This window comes from Cornus florida, unplaced genomic scaffold (assembly GCF_030987335.1).
Source record: "Cornus florida cultivar Cherokee Brave unplaced genomic scaffold, ASM3098733v1 CherokeeBrave_3.0.0_Hap2_Chr07, whole genome shotgun sequence".
NCBI lineage: Eukaryota > Viridiplantae > Streptophyta > Magnoliopsida > Cornales > Cornaceae > Cornus > Cornus florida.
In genome coordinates this window covers 10,300,541-10,325,680 of record NW_026775577.1, presented here as the reverse complement: position 1 = coordinate 10,325,680, position 25,140 = coordinate 10,300,541, and the positions used below count along the sequence as shown (strand labels likewise).

The following is a 25,140-nucleotide window of genomic DNA, read 5'->3' as shown; positions in this document are numbered from 1 at the left end:
AGAGTATTATCACTTTCTTAATTATTGAAAAAAAAAAAAGGAGAGTGAGAATTGGGCTGTTTGTTTCAGTTTTCTATTTTCAAAGGAAAAAAAAAAAAATTAAACTGGACTTGCTTAATTTATAACTTAAAATATATTTCTAAGGAATTCAAAAAAATATAATATTATTTTTATTTTTATTTTTTAAAATAATTATCTAAAAACAGATTTTTTTTTAACAAATACACATTAAAAAATAATAATAATAAGACCAAAATACTATATTTACCTTTTAGGATAGAGCCAAAGACTTTGGCTCAAGTCTTTTGATTGAATGCCATTTTCATTCTACTTTCGTGCGTACTTTCGTGGGTGGAAAGTAGGAAGGGGGTTGTTAGGAATCTTTTGAGTTGACGAACCAATTGACTAACAAAAAAATTATACCTAAGTCTCAATATTCATTCCTTCCTCGTACAAACATTTTGCCAAATTACCAAATGAAACAGAAATTCATTAGTCTCCAATCCCCATCTTCTCCTCTGTTCTTGATTATCTTGATATTAATCCTAATCCATGTACCAAGATATTGGTGTGCCGAGGTTGATGAGCAATACGTAAAATGTCGTGATGAGTTGATTCGATGTGGAGAATTTTTGAACATAGGTTATCCATTCTGGGGAGCTAACAGGCCACAATACTGTGGACACCCTAAATTCGAGCTCGATTGCCAAAACAGTGATGCCTTATCAGTGTTACTACAGCTCAAAATTGACTCCATCACCTATCGAGTCCTCGGAATCGAATATTCCAGTCGGACTCTCACCGTGGTTAGAGAGTGGATCAATAATTGTCCCATATATCTCCACAACCAAGCTTTAGATCCCACCCTCTTTATATACACTTCCAGTACAGAGAGATTAAAGCTATACTATGGTTGCCCCTCCATTTCTGGCCCAATACGGGTGGCCAATGAGTTTGATTGCCCAGTGAAGAAGGATCCCACCACCGGTTTGACCAGCAACCGTACTTATTATTATGTGTCGTCGGAATTGAGTCAGAGTTCCAGCAGTAACTCTGAACTTGGAAGATGCAGTGGCAGCTTGGATGTTCCGGTTTTTCGATCTGAAGCTGAGGATTTTAAAAGCAATTCGACTTCTTTCAAAGAAGCTCTTGATGGTGGTTTCGGGTTGCAGTGGACGGTAAATGATGCATACTGTAAGTAATGTGAAACATTCGGTGGACGATGCGGGTCTGATTCCAATTCCACCGTGTTTACTTGCTTTTGCGCTGATCATCCCTATCCATTCCTGTGTAACAACATTAAAGGTACGTTGCCCTAACCTTGTTGGTCTTGTTTCATTGTATTCCACTCAATAGCCACGCATCAACACACTATGTGGCCAGAACTCTCACCCTCCATTGAAAAGGGAAGGTTAAACCATTTGGGCCAATGACCAAGAGTGTAGACACCACAATTTGCTCCACCCCTAGTTTGCATATTTTCGTCATTAGAAATTTATTTATTTTTTAATTATTATTTTTTTTAGAGGCAAGAATAATTAAAAATTAGATTAGTAAATGTAAAGAGTTGAAATTTGGCACTCTAAAATTCACCGGAGGCACTAACGCACTCCAAACTTCAAAAGGTGTCCATCAATCACTCCAATTAGAGTCTCTCAAATGACCCCTAAGGTGGATTTTTTTTTTTTTTTTTGGCGAAAAGAAAGATATAAGATTAAACACGACCAAAAAAGTCTACATCGATGAGAAGGCGAAGCCAAGAAGTCCACACCTCCCATTCAACATCAGAAATTTGACAATGAAGAGCCCATTAACAAATCTGATGATCAGCCGTTAACATCATTGGTTTAAAACATTAATTTGGATCATAATTTATCGAATTGTATCATTTGATAAATCAAATTGCAAAATTAAGGTTCTGGGGGCCCACGTTGCTCAATTCCAAATTTTTAAATCTCTCTATCTTCCCATCATCAAGCAATTAAAATGATTGATTCATAGTGAAATTCAGTTCATTTTATATAGAAGCCTTACAGATTTCTAAACTTTTAAATCTTTATCTTGTCATCATCAACTCGCAAAATTGATGATTTCATAATGAAATTCAGGTCATTTTCTGTAAAATTACTCAAAATTCCACTTGGATTAGATTACTTTCACCATTAGAATGAAAATAGAACTTCTGGACCGTCGGATCACATTGCTCAATCCCGCTTTTTAAAATATTTATCTTCCCATCATCAAGCACTCAAAATGATCATTTCATAGTGAAATATAAGTACACCCCTCCACCCAAAGAAGTGAGACAGATTTTGAGCTACTTTCACCATTTTGAAAGGGTCTTCAGCCCCAAACTGCCTCCAAATAGAATTTAACTAGCTCATAGAGTCCAATTACAATTCAAACATAAGAGGACGAAGCCCAATTGATAGCAAAAGCCCACCAGGAACCATTAAGACTCAAAAACACCGATATTCAACGGCTAAATCTGAAAACCTAAGCTTTCTTCTGCATAGCATACCACACTTGTAGCCTCAACTCAATCTCTCTGTTCTTTCAAGAGAGATCGAGAGGGCTATGATCAATTTTCTGGAGTTCACATTTAAAAAAAAATCATAATCGTTCTACATTTTAAGAATCACAATTCACCATCAAATGTACCATACATGTTAATTTAAGTAACAAAGTTCTCTAGGCATCCAACAAATTTTACTCTTATGTTACAGGTTCAAATATTACAGCATCAACCACACTTCGGCTCAATCATGGGTTGAAGATTGCCGCAGGTAACATAATAACAGATGAACTAGTGTCTCTGTGCTCCTTAAATTTTTGTTCAACATTTCATATTATCGCACATAGTTTGAGTATTTTTTTTTTTTTTTTTTTTTTTTTCCTAAAACACATACTTCGAGCAAATTAAACTAAGCTAATTCTATTTACTCTGCCCGAAAACTTGTTTAAAGGAATCTATAATCAGTGTAAGCTCTCTACCTGTTTACTCATTCTCAAGTCCATTTAAGATATGGATTCATATAACTATAAATCTGAATACAACACCTGTCTTCACTCTTTTCATGTAGGAATCTCAACCAGTATGGCTGGACTTGTACTATTAATCTCTATTTCGATGATCTACTACATTAGAAGAAAATACTTCTGGAGGAAGAAAACAATGAAAGATCAAAATGAGGAGGCATTTTTTAGGAATTATGGTTCCTATGTTCCAAAGCGGTATAAATATTCCGATATTAAAAGAATGACCAACTCATTCAAAAACAAACTAGGTCAAGGAGGATATGGTGTTGTGTAAAAAGGAAAGCTAGTAGATGGTCAGCTTGTTGCAGTGAAGGTCTTGAGCAAGAACAAGGGTAGCAGAGTGGATTTTATCAACGAAGTTGCTACCATTAGTAGAACTTCCCATGTCAATGTAGTCACCTTTTTAGGTTTCTGTTATGAGAGGAAAATAAGAGCTCTAGTCTATGAATTCATGAGCAATGGATCTTTGGACAAGTTCATCTATAGTGATGGACATCCGAATTCAAACTGTCATCTAGATTGTAAAATATTGTACCAAATTGCCGTTGGAGTTGCTCGGGGGCTAGAGTATTTACATCGAGGTTGCAGCACAAGGATTGTTCACTTTGACATAAAACCTCATAACATTCTTTTGGATGATGACTTCTGTCCCAAGATAGCTGATTTTGGCCTTGCAAAATTAGGCCAGAGGAAAACGAGTATTATGTCGATGGAGGGTGCAAGAGGAACTGCTGGATACATTGCTCCAGAAGTACTTTCTAGGAATTTTGGAGGGGTCTCTCATAAGTCTGATGTCTACAGCTATGGAATGATGATTCTTGAAATGATTGGTGGAAGAAATGATATTGATGCCAGAACAATCCATTCAAGTGAAAAATATTTTCCGGACTACATATATGAGAAGTTAGAACATGGTGAGGATCTAAGACCCTATGGTGTTACAACTGAAGAGGAAAAAGATACCGTAAAGAAAATGACAATAGTGAGTTTGTGGTGCATTCAGACGAATCCAACAGATCGCCCATCAATGAATTCTGTGATAGAAATGTTGGAAGGAAGCCTTCAATCCTTGCAAATTCCTCCTAAACCCATCCTATCTTCTCCTCCTAGGTTGGAACAAGATTCTTCTGTATTTTTTTTAGGTAAATTACCGCAAATTTCGTGTACCAACTAAAAAAAGGATTTTCAATTTGAATGGAAGAATAATATCAATGAACTCTTTGGTTGTCCTTTTACCTTTTGATGTGCTTTAGGCTTGTGACAGTAGTTACTCCATGTTTGTGCCATTCAACTACTGTTACTCTGATGATTCATCAACTCTAAATTACCATTACTATAAGTAGCCTGATAAGAAAACTAAAACGTTGTAGCTTCCGGGGTTGTGGTCCTCTATATATATATATATATATATATATATATATTGTATCTCTAATTATATCAAGTAATCTGTCATCAAATTGCACCTCAAGTGGTTCTATGTTTGTGATGTTATTCTCTGGCTTCATTATACCTATATCATTGAATCAGATAATTTATAAACGATCAGAACAAGCCAAAGAGTTTTATACGATTATACTTTCCTCTGATCTGCTGTAAATAGAACACTTCTAAAGCAGCAGCATGTACATACCAAAAGTTCAAACAAACGGACACACTCTTTTGTGATAAGGAGAGAACGTACCATATGAGCTAATGCCCAAATCGTATTATCATGTGTAATTGGTTCTATTAACTTGTGTGCTTTTCCGGATAGTATTAGTTATATATGTCATTAATTAAAGTCTAAGATTTTGTGAGCCGTCAATTATGGCTGAGTTTAAGTTGACAAAGTGACACACGTCTAGGAAAAATCCATAGATTTGTTCAATCACAAAAGCGTCTCATTTGATTCCTTGTTTTGAAAGATCAAAGTATCCGTGACTTCTAGACATTTTCAATCTTGGAACCAAAATACACGACTCGTGCTGCACTGCAGCATATAAAGGCATATGCCCGAGTGTGTATTACCCAAACATGTGTTCCGGACGTGTAAGGTAAAGCCCGTAGAGGGTTTGGAACTCTCACACTTGACTATTGACTCACTGTTACAAGAAGAGTCTTTGTCCCATATTAAATTTGAATGAAAAAATAATTAAGTATATATAGATTAGATGTTAAAAATACTTAATAATTTAAATTTTGAATCATATTGCTAAACAACCAAACCTTAATTTCTTACTCCATTTAAAGCAAGCAATTCACTACTTTTTTTTTCGGTGGTTTTGAATTTTTCTTCTTCAATTTAATGCACGCAAATTACGCAATTAACTACTCCTTTTTCTATCATTCCATTTCCAACATTTGGTGGGTCCTATTGACTCAAACATGGGACCTCCACAATGCCCACTAAAAAAATCTGTTCGGCGACCTTAGCCTGTCCGTTTGAGATTGATGGTATTGATCGAGTTAAAAATACCTTTATTTTTAATAAATGGCTCTTAAATTTTTAGGAATTTTAGAAAATGGTATTCCTTTAGAGTTTAGAGAGACTATAATAACTTTCTTTCTTAATTATTAATAAATAAATAAATAAAAGAGAGAACATTTTTGCCAATTCCCATTACCCTCATTTTCTTCCTAATTGAATTAATCAATTTTTTCTTTTTTTAAAACATATAAAAATCTTGTCGCAACTTCGAATATAGATTCGTAAAGGATCAAAATCTCCACAAATTCGAAGAAGAGATTTTTGGAACACTAATACTGTAATACACACATTCAATAAAAGAAGTAAAAATAAATAAATAAATCAAAGTAATTACTATAATTTTAGTTTGAGATGAAAATGTAAGAATAGAAAATATAAATGAGAAAATATTGTGATGTAAGACTAAATATCACAATTTTATTTATTTATTATTATTATTATTATTATTATTATTATTTTTTATCCTGCATCACTAGCTAAACGAGACATAACACTATTTCTCATAAGAGACCGGAGCCTTTGAAGGTTGACTTCGGTTATCCTGCTTTGGAAATTAGACCAAGTCTCCTTTATTGTTCGACGACATACTTACATTTTGCCAAATTACCAATGGAAAGTGAAAGTCATTAGTCTCCATTCTCTGTCTTCTCCTCCATGAAAAATGCATACCCACTTCTACTCAACCTCCTGTCTGTGGTTAATGATCTTGATCTTGATCTTAATGTTATTCCATGTACCAAGATGTCGGTGCGCCGAGGACGAGAAATATGTAACATGTGGTCAGTTTTTTCAGTGTGGAAACATATCCAACATAGGCTATCCTTTCTGGGGAGCTAATCGGCCACAATACTGCGGTCATCCCGAATTCGAGCTTAATTGCCAAAACAGCAGCAGCGATGCCTCAGTACCACAGCTCAAAATTGAGTCCGTCACATACCGAGTTCTCGAAATCAAGAACACGACACAGACTCTCACCGTGGCTAGAGAGGACCTGTGGCACAATACTTGTCCCACATATAACTGTTAGGATTTATATGCCCTGGCATAGCAAATTCCTATCTGGATTGTATTGACATATGTTCCTGACATATCTGAAATATTTATGATTTATATAATTGGTGAATTCAATGTATTATGTTTCAATTCACTATGAAATTGATAGTGTCCAGTTAATTACAAGAAATATTTATATATATGTATGTGATGACAATCAATGCATGATATATAAATAGTAATTATAAATTGTTCATAGTCGGTAATTATGGATGGACTCATAATTAATTAAGACTTGAACTGGATCCGCGTTAGGTTGAGATATATTGCGAGAGCCGTCGTATGCAATTACTCCCTATCACCGTCATGGCATTTGACTCTTAAGCATGAGAAAAGTATAGACTCTTTTATTAATTAATAATTACTTTGATTTGTTCGGCGGATTCTTCGGGATCCTTAGACCGACACTTTGGGTAGTTATGTAATTAATAGTTAGAGGGTTATATTTTCAATATTTGCATCATTGCTACTTGTATTTATTTTGTATTGATTATGGTTGATCACAAAGTAAATTCGAAGGCTTTCGTGTGTTTTTAGACAAAATGATTTATTATATATTTATTTATTTAAATTATTATTTTTGTCAAACAAATGTTTTATTGTGATCGAGCCAGAAATAATCAAAGGTACCAAAATAAATATATTAATTAAGTAGTCGGATTGATGGCTATATTTATCCGATAACTAATTATGCATAGAGTGGTCAAAGTGCAATATTGACTTAGAGGTTATTTATTATTTAATTGGAGTTCAATTAATTTCTTTTAGTGGAGTAGAAATTAATTTATGAATTAATTGAATTGGGTCCATGGACCGGGCCAATTATTAATTCATTGTAGCCAATAAAATAATAGGCCCAATGGATTCTCACTCATAGCCCAACTTGATATTGGAATCATATTAGATTTGAGACATATGAATTAGAGATGGAGAAGGATTTGGTGTTTCCTTTTCTTTATTTTTATGTTGCCTATAAATATACATGGTCTATGTATATTTTAGGGTGTGATTTTTATGAGAAGGAATAAGGAATAAATTTTCTCTCTCTAGAAAATTAGGGTTTATGTTCTCATCTAATGGAGGCTCCCACAAGCCTAGTTTTCCAAGGTCATTCAAGGAGGCTTATGAGTGATTCCTAAAGGCAAGACCATTACCAAGAAGATGGAGATCCATGGAAAAGATGTCTAGCAAAAGTGATCTACAATAAGTGAGAACATTCACTTTAGAGGAGAGATCTGAGGTTTACTCAAACCTTGATGTAAGTATTCAATATTTTAGTTGAATAATACATCATATTTTATTTTATTATTTTTTTGCATAAAACTTGTCTCTATGTGATGAATCAAGATCTATGAATTTAAATCCCTCGAAAAGTTTTTAAAACTAGCACGTTTCCCAACAATAACACCACTTTAACTCCTAGCAAACTCTTCGATTACACTTCGGATACACAGAACATGACTTTGTTCTATGGTAATTGCGCCGTGGCATCCCAATCCCAATCCCTGGTGCCGATCATTGAGTTTGATTGCACAGTGACCGGGAATGGTGCCACCAACAACGAGGCTTATTACGTGTCCCCGGATTTAAGGGCAAACACCAACATTTTCCTGGGAAAATGCGAAGGCAGCGTCATTGTTGCGGTTTTTAGATCAGCAGTTGAGGCTTTAAAAAGCAATTATTCGTTAAGCATAGGAGAAGCTCTTGATGGTGGCTTCGGGTTGCGGTACCAGACAGCAAATGATACATACTGCGAACAATTTGTAAAATCAGGTGGACGGTGCGGTTTTGATTCCAATTCCACTATGTTTACTTGCTTTTGCCCTGATCAGCCCCGTGCATTCCACTGCAACAGTAACGGTACGTGCTCCGAGTCTTGAACACTCACTCAACCTCCCCATTTGGGAAGGAGAGTTTATACCATTCGGACTAATGTGTCAAAAAAAAAAAAGGGTGTAACACACAGACTTGCCAAGGGTTCTGATCACCCATCATAGTATTACTCTAGTTTAGAATTGTTAAAAGGGATTTTGTGCTAAAACGAAAGTTCAGGGGAATATCTAAGAAATTATAATAGTTGAAGTGGTTTTTTTGCAATTTACCATATTTAGTATAAAGTATAATTTTGTAACATTGAAATGTAAATACAACAAAATTAACTAATTTTCGGAGTTCTGAACTATGATTCTAATCATCCAACTAATTTTTCTCTTGCGTACATTACAGGATCAACTGGAAACCAGCCCAACTCTACAAACCAGCCCAACTTTGGAAATCAGCCCAACTCTACAAACCAGCCAAACACTGTAACAGGTGAGATATATATATATATATATATATATATATATATATATATATATATATATATATATATAACAGAAAAATAGTCTGTGCTCCTTGCATACAAAGTACTTGTTTATTTAGTTTTAACTATAATTTTATTATTCAAATGTAAATACAAAATTAACCATCCATCACAAAGTACTTCTATGTTATGGTTGTGAGCAGCATCATCTTCATTTGCAGTTGTAATGCATTATAGATGTTAATTTAATGTTAGTACTCATCCAACTAATTTTTCTCTTATGTTACAGGATCGACTAGAAGTCGGCTGAAGATTATAGTAGGTAACATAATATAATAGAAAATTAATGTCTCTTTGCTCCTTACATTTTGCTCAACATTTCTGGGAAGACAATCTTTTTACATATTGCACGTACTTTTAGTTATATAAACTAATCTAGCTAATTCCCTTTATTCGGCGCCAAAAATTGTTTAAAGCAATCTATATTTCAGCATAAGTTCTAAGTCCATTTACTCATCCACAAGCCCATTTAAGATATGGTGAATGTCTAGTATAAATTTGAATATGTGACCTTTCTCCACTCATTTCATACAGGCGGCATCGTTGCAATTGTGGCTGGACTCATATTAATCTCTATTTTGATATTCTTCTACATTAGAAGAAAAAACTTATGGAGGAAGAAAACAATGAATGATCAAAGTGTCGATGAATTTTTTAGGAATTACGGATCATATATTCCAAAACGATATAATTATTCAGATATTAAAAGAATGACCAACTCATTCCAAGACAAACTAGGTCAAGGAGGATACGGTGTCGTGTACAAAGGAAAGCTTTTAGATGGTCGGCTTGTGGCAGTGAAGGTCTTGAGCGAGACCAAGGGACATGGAGAGGAATTTATCAACGAAGTTGCTACCATCAGTAGAACTTCCCATGTCAATGTAGTCACTTTTTTAGGTTTTTGTTATCAAAGGAACAAAAGAGCTCTAGTCTATGAACTCATGAGCAATGGATCTTTGGACAAGTTCATCTATAATGATAGATCTCCGGATTCAGATTGTCATCTAGATTGCAACACACGGTACCAAATTGCAGTTGGTGTTGCTCGAGGGTTAGAGTATTTACACCGAGGTTGCAACACAAGGATTGTTCATTTTGATATAAAACCTCAGAACATTCTTTTGGATGATGACTTCTGTCCCAAAATCGCTGATTTCGGCCTTACTAAATTAGGCCAGAGGAAAGTGAGTATTATGTCCATGGTGGGTGCGAGAGGAACTGTTGGATACATTGCTTCAGAAGTATTTTCGAGAAATTTTGGAGGTGTCTATCATAAATCTGATGTCTACAGTTACGGAATGATGATTCTTGAAATAGTTGGTCGAAGAAATGATATTGAAACTAGGACATCCCATTCAAGTGAAAAATATTTTCCCGACTATATTTATAAGCAATTGGAACATGGTGAGGATCTAAGACTCAACGGTGTTACAACAGAAGAGGAAAAGGAAACGGCAAGAAAAATGACCATAGTGAGTTTGTGGTGCATTCAGACTAATCCAGCAGATCGGCCATCAATGACTACTATAGTAGAAATGTTGGAAGGAAGCCTTCAATCCTTACAAATTCCACCTAAACCCGTCTTAGCTCCTCCTCCTAGGTTGGAACAAGGTTCTTCTTCATTAGCACAAAGTTCTAGTACAGACTAAAAACCATAGTTTTAAAATTGAATGGCTAATGCCAATGAGCTCTATGGTTATATTTTTTCCTTTTGATGTTCTTTTGTCTTGATACTGATTCTCCATGATTGTATTTTTCCTCTTTTCTTATCTTGAATTGTAGCAAAAGTAGAATTGTTGTCTGGCTTACTACAACAATTCTATTAACTGAATAGATAAATAAAAGTTCTCTGAATTTCCTTCAGCATTCTCTCTTCATTTTCTTTCAACTGAGCACAAAAACCAGTTGAAATTAAGAACCATATCAACTCTTTGAAGAAGTTCAGGTCTTCACTGAGTGAAATACCTCCTTCTGTACTGAAGCTCTGTCGATGAAGTGCTTCGCTTAATCGGTTCAATGGAGTCACTACCTTCAGCTAGGCATTGGCTTGTATCAAATATCAGACTGAGAGAGACTCAAGTTGTAAAATTAATGGTCCTTGTTGGAATGTGACATTGGCTAGCTCTTTTTGAAGTACATCTATGCAATTTTATGTTTCTTTTTTTTTTTTTGTAGTCAATTTAACTCTCTTTTGAAAATCAGAATAGATCTATTTGAACCAGGGACGACTCAAAAAATTAGGTAGGGGGTGGCCTATGTTGTGGGGGCAATAGTGATTTTTTTTTTATAATTTCTGTGGGAGCAATTTTAAAATTTTATTACTATTTAATTCAAATAAAAAATAAAAATAAATAAATAACGAATCAGCCTCATACAGTGCATGGAATCCAAAATCCAATTCAAAATTGTTAAAATGTCCATAAATTTGGTAGCTAGGACTATATTAACTACAAAACAGACCATTCTAAAGGTGTTTTCAAATGAGTTACTACTATAACATAATAAAGGAAAGAGAATGTCACTAAATTAATTAATTAATTAATTCCACACAAAATTCTAGTCACATTATGGCATTTTTCATGTTTTTTTTTTTTTTGGTGGTAAATAAGTATGCATTGAAAGAGAAAACATTACAAATGTACATAGGGGCATTCCATAATGTTACGTTTGGTGTGCAGGAATGGAATGGAATGGAATGTCGATTCCAACTATTCCTTTGTTTGGAATACCATTTAAAGTGGGAATGACCATTCCATTGGAATGAAAATCCAGTCCTGAGAATGAAAATCAATTCCACAACTAAACCTATGGAATGGTCATTCCATTCCCAAGTTAATTTTTTAAAAAAATCAATCTCCCAAAAAACCATCATTTTCAAGTCCAAAAACTACCACTACCTTCCACCACAACCACCTCCGCCTTTCACCACCACCACTACCACTGTCTTCCACCACCGCCGCTACCACCGACTTTCACCATCGCCCCGCCACTGCTTTTCACCACCACTGCCACCACATTTCATCACTGACACCGCCTTCCTTTGCCGCAACCACCGCTGCCATCACCACCGCTTGTCACCACCACTGCCACCGCCTTCCTCCGCCACCACTACCACCTTTCACTACCGCTACTGCCTTCCACCGCCACCGCCTTACACCACCACTGTCAACGCCTTCCACCACCACTGTCAACGCCTTCCACCACTACCGCCGCCGCCGCCGCCTCCGCCATTGCCTTCCACCACCGCCTTTCACCACTTCCACTGCATCGCCTTCCACGACCTTCCATCACCACCACCGCCACAGTTTTCCACTACTGCCACCACCTTCCACCACTACCACTTCCACTACCTTCCACCACTATCATAGTCACCTCCATGGGCTTCTACCACTGCCACCTAGATCATTATCTCCTTTCACCACCACCATCATATTACTGCCACCTCCTTCCACCATTGTCGCCGTCGCCACCTTCCACCAATGCCACCGCCGCCACTTTCCACCATTGCCACCGCCACCCAACACCACTACCGCTTTCCACCTCTACCACCGCCACTGCCACCATTTATTTTTAAAAAATTATTGGAGAATGTCATTTTGTTAATTTAATTTATTTGTTACTAGAGGGATATTTTGAAAAATTCAATTTGAAATTTATTCCATTCTAAAATTTAAATTGGTCAACCAAACTTAGAATGGTTATTATCATTTCATTCCTACACATATCATATTTACAACCAAACAACAGAATGAGAATGGCCATTTCATTCCATTCCCATTCTCATTCCATTCCCACTTGCATTCAATTCAATTCTTAAACACCAAATGGAGCATAAAAGAAAAACATTGGGCCATAAGCCCAAGCAAAAATAAAATGACAAAAAAATAATAAAAAATAAAAAAGGCAATAAGTCCAAAGTAATAAAACACATTCAGATTGTCCAAGTAGTTGGCCCAATATGGATTTTTTTTTTTTTTTTTTTGAACCAATGTGGATATCAGAGTCTCAAAATATCAAACTCAATGGATAAGCATGGGCGGGAATTCATCAACAAGTTCTAAAGTGTATAAAAGGTTTGGGAATTGGCTATGGCAATTGTAGTGCTGGTTGTGGTTGGGAAGTGGGGGAAATGAGTAGAAGAGGTTCGAGTGGGCTGGTTCGTAGAATGAGCTGAGTAGGTTCCAATCTTTTGCAATTTCTTGAACATGTGGACTTGAACATTTCTTGATGGAGAATAGTTTGTTATCTTATCGAATTGACAATTGTATTGAGTGTTTTTGATGGAGCACCACTCAAATTACGAAAGATTCTGTTGTTGCGTTCCTCCATATGTGGTAGACAAAGCTTGCTAACATTATTAACTTTTAAGTAAAGTATTTTTTTAATATCATTGTCATTTGTCATGGATCATTGAGATGTTAGTGGATACTTCCATCAAGAATTTTTCAAAACAACCATCAAATTTCAAGTAAGTATTTTCTAATGTCATTGTCATTTTGTCAAGGATCATTGAGATGTTAGTGGATGATTACATCAAGATTTCATTAAAAGAACCATCAAATTTGCAGCATGTAGAAGATTAGTGAATGATTTGGTTAATATGTGAACAAGATTGATTATTGCACCAATTTAATGCAGGTTTGAAGACCAGCATGGTCCCTAGGGGGCCAAAGAATACATGGACAGTCGACAGGAGCAAGCCGATGTCAACATTAATTCCAATTAGAAGAATGGACTAACAAAAAAAATAGATTCATGCACCCAAACGAAATAAACTGGACAAGTCTTTTAGATAATCAAATTTGGCTGTATAAATTTAATAGAGTAATACTCTCAAGAGAGTTCCCTCGTCATGGAGGCAAGGAGGGTGAGTTGGGGCCTACGATCAGGCAGAAAGATGAAAGACGAAATTGATAGACAACATGTGAATATTTCTATACTACCCCTTGCTGGTCTGAGGGATGGCGGAGGCTATATTGTAGGTCAAATTGTTGCAGCTTTGTTCTAGCTTATGTTAATTGCAATTTTTGGTGTAACAGGTTAATCCTTACCTTGGGACCAAATTGATTATTAGATCTATTTTATCAACTGGGTTTCCTCGCTAAAAATCCTTGTGTCATCTTTAACTCTTTACTTTGTTTTATTTTATTTTGCATGAGATTAATTATTTAATTGTTAAAATAAGTAAAGTTAGAAAGACACGGATCTGTTTCTAAAACTATAAAGCTTTCTAAATATTCTGCTATGGGACTTATACTATTAATCTCTATTCCAATGATCTACTACATTAGAAGAAAATACTTCTGAAGGAAGAAAACCATGAAAAATCAAAATGAGGAGGCATTTTTTAGGAATTATGGTTCCTATGTTCCAAAGCTGTATAATTATTCTGATATTAGAATAATGACCAACTCATTCAAAAACAAACTAGGTCAAGGAGGATATGGTATCGTGTACAAAGAAAAGCTAGTAGATGGTTAGCTTGTGGCAGTGAAGGTCTTGAGCAAGAACAAAGGTAACAGAGAGGATTTTATTAATGAAATTGCTACCATTAGTAGAACTTCCCATGTCAATGTAGTCACCTTTTTAGGTTTCTGTTATGAGAGGAAAATAAGAGCTCTAGTCTATGAATTCATGAGCAATGGATATTTGGACAAGTTCATCTATAATGATGGACATCCGAATTCAAACTCTCATCTAGATTGTAAAATATTGTACCGAATTGCCGTTGGAGTTGCTTGGGGGCTAGAGTATTTACATCGAGGTTGCAGTACAAGGATTGTTCATTTTGACATAAAACCTCATAACATTCTTTTGGATAATGACTTATGTCCCAAGATCACTGATTTTGGCCTTGCAAAATTAGGCCAGAGGAAAACGAGTATTATGTCGATGGAGGATGCAAAGGTAACTGCTGGATACATTGCTCCAGAAGTACTTTCTAGGAATTTTGGAAGGGTCTCTCATAAGTGTCTACAACTATGGAATGGTGATTCTTGAAATGATTGGTGGAAGAAATGATATTGAAGCCAGAATAATCCATTCAAGTGAAAAATATTTTCCGAACTTAATATATGAGAAGTTAGAAGATGGTGAGGATCTAAGACCCTATGGTGTTGCAATTGAAGAAGAAAAAGTAACTGTAAGGAAAATGAACATAGTGAGTTTGTGGTGCATTCAGACGAATCCAACAGATCGCTCATCAATGAATACTGTGGTAGAAATGTTGGAAGGAAGCCTTCAATCCTTGCAAATCCCCCCTAAACCCACCCTCTCTTCTCCTCTGAGGTTGGAACAAGATTCTTCTGTATGTTTGTGTTGTTATTCTCTTACTTGATTATACCTGTATCATTGAATCAGAGAATTTATAAATGATCAGAACAAACCAAAGAGTTTTATACGATTATACTATCCTCTGATATGCTGTAAATAGAACACTTATAAAGCAACATGCATATACAGAAAGAGTTCAAGCAAACAGACACACTCCTCTGTGACAAGCATATAAGCTTACGTTCAATTGTCCAAATCGTATTATTATTTAGAGAAAATATCACTTACTTCCCTCAAGGTTAGACTTAATTACAAACAGTACCCCTAACATTTTAAAAATTACAAAAACCTCATTTAAAGTTCACTCAGTTGTAACACTTTACCCCCTCTGGTGATGGTCAATGCCGGTCAATATCAATTTTTGATGATGCCAGCCTATTTTGAGCATGAAATACCACATTTGCCCTTATCTAATATTTCCATCCTTACATTTGATTTGAATATTACTCAGATACCCTTAAAGACAACTATACTTTTATTTTTCTGTGTTATATATGCATTTTCTCTCTGTAACACATACATCAAACCAAACCCACTACGGATAAAACCATAAACTAGAATTCTACTTTTTTTTTTTTTTAAAAAAAAAAAGATTAGAATTCTTCAGATTCAGCTCTCAAAACTCATCAAAATCCAGTAGAAGACCTCCAGCAAATAAAACTCATCAAAAACCAAACCTTGAAAAGAATCTCAAAAAGGAATAATAAATCAAATTGGTAAAAATTGCTAGAAACCAACTTAATTCTTCAACAACCCAACTCCCCTCTGCACTGTAACGACCCTAAACTGAAACCATTTACACAAAAATTTTGGCATGACCTCCCCTAAAAATGGTCCTTCAACAACCTGTCCCAACACACAAAACAAATAATATACTCCAGCATCCCATTCATCCGTTCATTATATCTTAAGATAGTTCCTCTCATGGTGGAACATCCACACACTAATTAATCCAAATTATCATGATTATAGTCCCAAAATACATGGTTAAGATCTAAGGTCCATGTCTTGCAACGTTACATAATACAATTGCGTGGAAATATATACCATGATTCCATTAGTTTCATTTACATCAAATAAAAGATAAGTTCGTGTCCATTTACCAAAGAAAATTCACTTAGTCCCAATTTACATTATTTTAAATTCATCGTCATGATCCAAAGTACATCTCCTTAGTTAACAAAATAGGTACACTTTGCTAGAACTCAAAGTTTTACAAAAATAAAGAGTATACAAAAGTGTAGTCTAGTACAAAAGTAACAAAATGTTCCTCTAGCAACATTCATGGTTGAGGTGGGTTGTCGCCCACCGGTTCTTTTCCAAGACCTGAAAAAAAGATATATATGATAGGGTGAGCATAAAGCTCAGTAGGTGACACTTAAGACACAATTCTTGTGTCCTAGTGAATTCAAACAAAGCATAGGCCAATAGGAAATGGGGGTCATGCAACGTAGGGAATCAATGCAACATACTAGTCAACTCCAACCACAATCAATGCAATGCAATGAAGTGCAATACATGCTAATGCCACTCCCCATTTTCTTTCTCAAAACCATCACTTTCCAAATGTTAATGTAACCCCCTTTGGTAACTCCGCCGCGATGAGAGAAGGATTGGCTACCGTCCCTAGGCCTTTGGTGACTCCGCAGCGCCGTCGAGGGACCCGAATAGCTCAACCACGCTAGGGTACTCTCCCTAGTTCCCTCTAGGCTACATTAACCTCCGGCCCGTTGGTAACTCCGCAGCGACCGGGTTTATCAAAACCATTTCACAAAAACTATCATCTCCCAAATCCCTCATTTTCATTTCAAGACCAATTCTTCCCTTTTTATGCATCCCAATGACATGTGCATGAATGTATAAATGATTAAAATATTATGATAAAGGGAAAATTTGGCACAATCTAAATAAACATGCTCTCATACATCATTTCTAGCATTTTAACACAAAGTAGACATAAAAATTCAACATTTTAACATTTAGAAACTTTCCAATACATCATCACTACACATTTAGGCATTTATCATGTTCAACATCCTCAATTAAATCATCAACACATTTAACACAACAAGGTCATCATCTAAACATGTTAGTCATATGATATAAGTTATAATCAAAGTAATGAAATTCTCTAGACATAATTTATACATTATGGAAGCAAGTATTTTCTCAAATTAAGCATATTATCACACAATAGGGTCATAATTCACAATAGAACAAGAAAGGAGTGGATTAAGATGCCCCTACCTCAAAATTGCACCAAAACTCTAGAAAATGGGTCTCAAATTCGAACTACAAGGAGAGCTCAAAGCTGGAAATTGTTGGTACTAGTACGTAGAGCTTGTCGCACTCGTCGTTTTGCCTCAAACGGCACCTTATTCTGATAAACAATGAGTGAGATACCTTGATTCAAAGGTTGGTCTCTAAAAGAAATGGAAAATGAAGAAAATTAGAGAGCAGAGAGAGTTCAGCGGGGTGACAAAAAGAAAATGAGAGAAAAAAAAAAAAAAAAAGAGTCTAGGCTATTATTTTGAGTTAGTGGTAGGCTCCACTTGAAATTCTTTTCTTTTCACTTTATCTTTATTCCATTGTCTACACCACACACATAAAATTACACCATAATTTAAATGTTACACTCCCATGAAAATTAAGATGCACAAACTACACTTGGACCCAACCACAATCCCGTCGATAAGTGAAAAGACGAAAATACCCTTGTGGTAACAAAATTTCAAAAAATTCAAACATCCTGAAATTTGGAAACTTCACAATCTACCCTCCTTAAAGAGATTTCGTCCTCGAAATCTACCCTCCTTAAAGAAGAAAGCACAACAGCCACACACTCTCCCAGGACACCTTACAAAATTCCGAGACTATGAATCCACCAACATTATTGCCTTTGATTCCGGATGTCAATAGACAATCACGCTCTGCCGCCAGAAAACCCAATGATCACCACCCTATGAGAGCACTCATCACTCACAACATTAATCACCAAACCTACTAAATTCTATACTTGACTTAAAACCAATATTGGTCCTTTCTATACTGTTACACAAGGCTCGAAAGAAAAATGGTCACAAGACCCCCGATAATGACAACATTCTATCTCCGTTCACTCTTTTTAAAGGACAAACTAGGCCCCAATGAGGATCAGACTTAACCTCAGATCAACACATCTTTGCCAAACCAACACCTGTCATCAATCATACGACTATACAACTACATCATCATACAATGACCACCAACCACACTAATCAATAATTATCATACTGATCAACCTTAAGATAACTAAATGATGAATCTCGCAATAATCATATAATCATGAGTCACCAAAACAATAAAATGCATCACCCTGCATTTTGAACACAGATCCTCAAAACAAGATTCTCAAAAATCAATGATTGTACCACTAACCTGCTATCAAACACCCAATACCATTTAACACCTCTCAGCACTCAAGATAAATCGTGAAAGTCCACATTGTTACCGTACTCTCACTATCACCAACAAGTCGGAGTAATCATTGACCTTTGACCCGACATCGTGTCAAAGAATGATTGATTCAGGAGAAATGGTTGGCCAGGCCATTCTCATTATCGATCCGACCTCAACACAGATATCATTCTTGTCCTCAAGTCTAAACCTCAAACACAACCCTATACAATCCACAAAACAATCACGAAACCCACTCTCTAATCAATCTGTCACTCTACATAACCTCGACAACAATATAATCACATACTAGCTCTAAAAACTCTAATCATGCCTCAATTATAACAAGCCAAAGTAACACATCGCCAATATCCCAATCATCAATCAACCTAAAAGTCTTTCAGTCACCTTATATCGTCCACAACACGTAATCAACTTCATAACCTTATTCGATTCGATTATGACCTCGTCAAAACACCTAATACAATCATTTCGTGCTGAAATCCTCAAGACAAAGTCAACCATTCACATTATTCCTAAATGAAATCCCTTAATCATTCACTAGCTGTATAATACCCAAGCAATACTAATATTTATCTTCAAGACACTACTAGAATCAATCCCTTCTGAAAACATTCAAATACATGAGTCATGCCACATCATTTAATTATCCTCAATTGTAATTCATGACACGTTCTCTAGTCATCGCCAACAGTATCAATCATCAGAAACATAATCCTCATCCGGCAATTTGTGCCTCACATCCTACCAATTAAATCATTCTCAAAACAAAGATTGCAAAACTAAAGGCTATACCTCCCTCCGGGGAAGTAAATCGACCCCTTCAATTAAAACCTCAATCGATGACCTTCAATGAAGCAACACCCACTCACAAATCCGTCCACCCACAAACGCACACGACCTCTAGACAGAGACAAACCTCATAACAACTAACGTCCTAGTCAAGACTAAAACAAAGGAAAAGGGCTAGTGAGCCCCGAGCTCACAAGAGACTACCACTCGCACCTAAATGCACCTGATATCCTGTCACACTCTATTCATCAATCGTCCCACCATGGACATCCAATCTCATTTAAGATGAAATGAACTCCTTATATACAAGGAGAAAGACCAACTAAGAAGCATATACAGAACTACGACCGCAACTCTAGGCGACCTTGCCACAAACAAACCGTCATACACAGTTAACATAGAAACCTTGCATACGCTACCCCGCAACACTTATACATGCCAAAACCAACCAGATAAGAGCACCAACGCTCACGTCACACAAACACAAGGAACAAGACTCGTGACGTCAGTCACATCAACCCATGACTCGTTAAAGAAAAAAGTGTTTATCTAGCAACACCACTCTCACTAGCTCAAAAGACTAAACTGTCCCCAATCACCTCAACTGGCACATAACCCTAGTCACCTATCTAACAACACACTACAACTAACTCACAATCCTTAATCCGTCCCCGGATCTTACCTGAAACCATCATGCTCATCAGCACTAAACATCATACCATGACATCCTAACATCTCCACTGTCACTTATTCCAACACCCGTTCAAACCTATCAATCCACCAGACCACTAAGCCACCACTAGACGACTTTTCCTCAAACATCCTCAAGACAATACCATCATAACTAAAGAACAACCATTGCTCTTGATACTCCCCATAACGATCGCTATATATATCACTAAAAAGAATCTCCATACGGCAGTGCCATGCCACTAGATCCTCAAACAAGAATGAGCATAAAAATCTAAAATGCTCGACACCCAACTGTCTCCTTAAAACCGTCAACAATGCAATTAATCACCACTTTCTCCCTGAATGTTATAGTCACCCCCAAAACTGATTTACTCTTCAATACAAGAATCTCAAGTATTAATACCTCCATGATCATTCTTCCCAAAATAACTTCATAATTCCGATCCTTTATAAATAACAAACCTCCACTACCATTTGCTCCTTCAAAAGTGACATTAACCCGTCATGAAAACACACTTCACTTATGCTACCCGACACCATAGTCAGTACTCCGCAATCAAGAAAATTAAAAATCTTATGCGGCAATGCTACATGAACAACTCCTAAAAGGGACAACAAACACTATGCTAAATGGTCAAGCACACAAGCTATACTCTACGTCAACTACAAAACAGTGGTCTCTCATTGGGATTAGACTAGACACTCAAGTCATACCTACAACTAACCTATCCACTCAAACAAAAGGGTACGCAACTCGTACACCCCCAACACTACCATTTTCTAACCAACCACCATGAATACCAACCAACACAATGGAATGTCCACATCGATTTCACCTAATTTGTGCGTCCGTAGCTCGCTCAGTGTGGTAGCCTTCTGGTGCCACCTGCACACGCTCACACACACCCGCCCACAAAGCTACAAAACAAACAAATCAAATAGAACAAGCCACCGAACCTAAGAGGTCACTCCTCATCCTAACTCAACATAATCTGTGACCAACACTCTATGGTCACCAAACCACTTCACACTAAACTTTTGTCTTCCCCACTGGAAATCAAAATATAAGGTACAACCTACTCATCCCGTCGCCAACTCGAGATCAACCTTAACTTTACTCCCAAAACGAAAATCTAAGAGATAAACTCTCAACCTTAAATATCAATAAACTTCAGATTAAAATCTCAATACCAACCTTGCTTAACTTGCACGACACTAGAACCTCACAAGTCATACTCTGCAAACCACCTCACGTCCTACGATCAAACTCTTCCATCGTTACTAGTCCCTAGGGAAAAGATTTCCAAGGGAACAACGCATCTAAATCAAGCCGGACTCAAAAAATCGCTCTCTTCACATCACTCCTGCCCACAACAGTGATACCTTTCCTAGCTATCGGTGACAACTCGTAAAACTACTTCAACATGAAAGTGCGCCTGCTAAACAATCACACACTAAGAATATAACACATAAGCATGTAACAATTAAGCATGTTCTCAGAACTGTAAACATGTAAGCATGTAATTTACGTAAACAAAGAAACATTTAAGCAAGTAAACAAGTAGGCATGCCTCTTAAAACAGTGAACACATAAATTTTAGTACATATTTATTACACGTCAACTTTCTACTCTGCCTAGGTAAGCCACTACCCGTCGTTCTATGGTTTTCGAACCATCGCTCTGATACCATTTCTGTAACGACCCTAAACTGAAACCATTTACACAAAAATTTCAGCATGACCTCCCCTAAAAATGGTCCTTCAACAACCTGTCCCAACACACAAAACAAATAATATACTCCAGCATCCCACTCATCCGTTCATTATATCTTAAGATAGTTCCTCTCATGGTGGAACATCCACACACTAATTAATCCAAATTATCATGATTATAGTCCCAAAATACATGGTTAAGATCTAAGGTCCATGTCTTGCAACGTTACATAATACAATTGCGTGGAAATATATACCATGATTCCATTAGTTTCATTTACATCAAACAAAAGATAAGTTCGTGTCCATTTACTAAAGAAAATTCACTTAGTCCCAATTTACATTATTTGAAATTCATCGTCATGATCCAAAGTACATCTCCTTAGTTAACAAAATAGGTACACTTTGCTAGAACTCAAAGTTTTACAAAAATAGAGAGTATACAAAAGTGTAGTCTAGTACAAAAATAACAAAATGTTCCTTTAGCAACATTCATGGTTGAGGTGGGTTGTCGTCCACCGATTCTTTTCCAAGACCTGAAAAAAAGATATATATGATAGGGTGAGCATAAAGCTCAGTAGGTGACACTTAAGACACAATTCTTGTGTCCTAGTGAATTCAAACAAAGCATAGGCCAATAGGAAATGGGGGTCATGCAACGTAGGGAATCAATACAACATACTAGTCAACTCCAAACACAATCAATGCAATGCAATGAAGTGCAATACATGCTAATGCCACTCCCCATTTTCTTTCTCAAAACCATCACTTTCCAAATGTTAATGTAACCCCCTTTGGTAACTCCGCCGCAATGAGAGAAGGATTGGCTACCGTCCCTAGGCCTTTGGTGACTCCGCAGCGCCGTCGAAGGGCCCGAATAGCTCAACCACGCTAGGGTACTCTCCCTAGTTCCCTCTAGGCTACATTAACCTCCGGCCCGTTGGTAACTCCGCAGCGACCGGGTTTATCAAAACCATTTCACAAAAACTATCATTTCCCAAATCCCTCATTTTCATTTCAAGACCAATTCTTCCCTTTTCATACATCCCAATGACATGTGCATGAATGTATAAATGATTAAAATATTATGATAAAGGGAAAATTTGGCACAATCTAAATAAACATGCTCTCATACATCATTTCTAGCATTTTAACACAAAGTAGACATAAAAATTCAACATTTTAACATTTAGAAACTTTCCAATACATCATCACTACACATTTAAGCATTTATCATGTTCAACATCCTCAATTAAATCATCAACACATTTAACACAACAAGGTCATCATCTAAACATGTTATTCACATGATACAAGTTATAATCAAAGTAATGAAATTCTCTAGACATAATTTATACATTATGGAAGCAAGTATTTTCTCAAATTAAGCATATTATCACACAATAGGGTCATAATTCACAATAGAATAAGAAATGAGTGGATTAAGATGCCCCTACCTCAAAATTGCACCAAAACCCTAGAAAATGGGTCTCAAATTCGAACTACAAGGAGAGCTCAAAGCTGGAAATTGTTGGTACTAGTACGTAGAGCTTGTCGCACTCGTCGTTTTGCCTCAAACGGCACCTTATTCTGACAAACAATGAGTGAGATACCTTGATTCAAAGGTTGGTCTCTAAAAGAAACGGAAAATGAAGAAAATTAAAGAGTAGAGAGAGTTCAGCGGGGTGACAGAAAGGAAATGAGAGAAAGAAAAAAAAAAAAAAAAAGAGTCTAGGCTATTATTTTGAGTTAGTGGTGGGCTCCACTTGAAATTCTTTTCTTTTCACTTTATCTTTATTCCATTGTCTACACCACACACATAAAATTACACCATAATTTAAATGTTACACTCCCATGAAAATTAAGATGCACAGACTACACTTGGACCTAACCACAATCCCGTCGATAAGTGAAAAAACGAAAATACCCTTGTGGTAACAAAATTTCAAAAAATTCAAACATCCTGAAATTTGGAAACTTCACATGCACCCCCTCCAGCTTCTCCACCACTCCTATACCTAGCAGTCCACCACCTCTTGCTACTCCGGCTCCATAACCTCCACCACCACTGCCGTCCTTGAATTGAAATGAAATGGTGGCACCCAACACCACCAATCCAAGCACCACTCTGTCTCTCTTTCTTTCCCTCTCTAAAATTGAGAAGAATCTAATCAACCCAGATATATATATATATATATATATATATATATATATATATATATTTATGGGCCAAAAAGAGGAGAAATGGAGGCTAGGTTTCTCTCTCTCCTTTTCTCCTGTCTTATTCTCTTATTTTATGTCGCAATAGCTCAGAATCAAGTTTTTTCCTTTCTCTATATATAGATATATATATATTGTTTTCTACAATCTAGTATATATCGGAATTGAGGGGTATGAATGATTTTTTGTTATTTTCCTAGCAAAAAGCAAGCCCTACGGCATCTACAAAGAAACAGAACCACCATACACAAAGCACAACCATAGCAAAAGCAACCCAACAAAACACCAAGACAATAGAACCCACCAAACAAGGTACCACCAAGACGTACAAACAAAAGATCAGTTGGAGTCGGTAGCCCTAGGTTGAGTAACCCCAACTAAAAGCGCCAACTGCGTAGCAAAAGACTGTGATGAAGAAGAGTCGGCGCAACCAGAATCACCATACGGTGCACCAATTGGAATATTACCCGCAGCAACAAACGAAAACTGATCAGTACACAAACCGTCCTGAGGATGAACCACCGAAACCTTAGGTTTCTTTATGAATGATTTACACAAGCCAGTTCTTGGTTTTATTTATTATTTTTTTTTTTAATGCATTGTCTTTGTTCTTCAACTATGCTTCGTTATATATTGGATTCTTGTTTAATAGTTTTTTCATATACAAATTGTCATTAAGAATTTTGATTTTAAAAGGAAATTGATGGATTGAAGTTTCCTCCTGCAAAATTCCTGGAAGATGAGTTATGCACATGTTTGAAATCGAAGACCAAAGCTCAAATAAGGTGTCTAATTTAGTACACCCGAAAGAAAAAAAAGGAATGAAAATCAAAAGAGAAAATGGTTCAATGTCTCCGAGAATAGAGTCTAATAAATTAACTAATACTTGGAAGGAAATTAGAATCGACTGAGGCCATGGTCGCCGGAATCCATGGATAAAATAAGAATATTATAGTCATTTAACAAAGGATTCCACCAAAATTTATTGTCAGTCGCATTGAGGAGAGAT

General features: G+C 36.3%; 2 protein-coding genes and 2 pseudogenes across 2 annotated transcripts; all 4 read left to right on the top strand.

Moving 5' to 3' along the window:
- Positions 1 to 368: 368 nt before the first annotated feature.
- LOC132316104 (PR5-like receptor kinase) lies at positions 369 to 4,416 on the top strand (annotated as a pseudogene).
- Positions 4,417 to 7,989: 3,573 nt separating this feature from the next.
- On the top strand, positions 7,990 to 9,200 carry LOC132316228 (LEAF RUST 10 DISEASE-RESISTANCE LOCUS RECEPTOR-LIKE PROTEIN KINASE-like 2.1). The gene is made up of 3 exons (XM_059814736.1): positions 7,990 to 8,419; positions 8,786 to 8,872; positions 9,154 to 9,200. The coding sequence occupies exons 1-3, from the start codon at positions 8,017 to 8,019 to the stop codon at positions 9,198 to 9,200; spliced, it is 537 nt and encodes a 178-aa protein (XP_059670719.1). The 5' UTR covers positions 7,990 to 8,016.
- Positions 9,201 to 9,462: 262 nt separating this feature from the next.
- LOC132267450 (LEAF RUST 10 DISEASE-RESISTANCE LOCUS RECEPTOR-LIKE PROTEIN KINASE-like 2.4) lies at positions 9,463 to 10,574 on the top strand. Its single transcript, XM_059768611.1, has one exon. The coding sequence runs from the start codon at positions 9,551 to 9,553 to the stop codon at positions 10,571 to 10,573; it is 1,023 nt and encodes a 340-aa protein (XP_059624594.1). The 5' UTR covers positions 9,463 to 9,550; the 3' UTR covers position 10,574.
- Positions 10,575 to 14,243: 3,669 nt separating this feature from the next.
- LOC132316227 (LEAF RUST 10 DISEASE-RESISTANCE LOCUS RECEPTOR-LIKE PROTEIN KINASE-like 2.1) lies at positions 14,244 to 15,261 on the top strand (annotated as a pseudogene).
- The last annotated feature ends 9,879 nt before the right edge of the window (positions 15,262 to 25,140 follow it).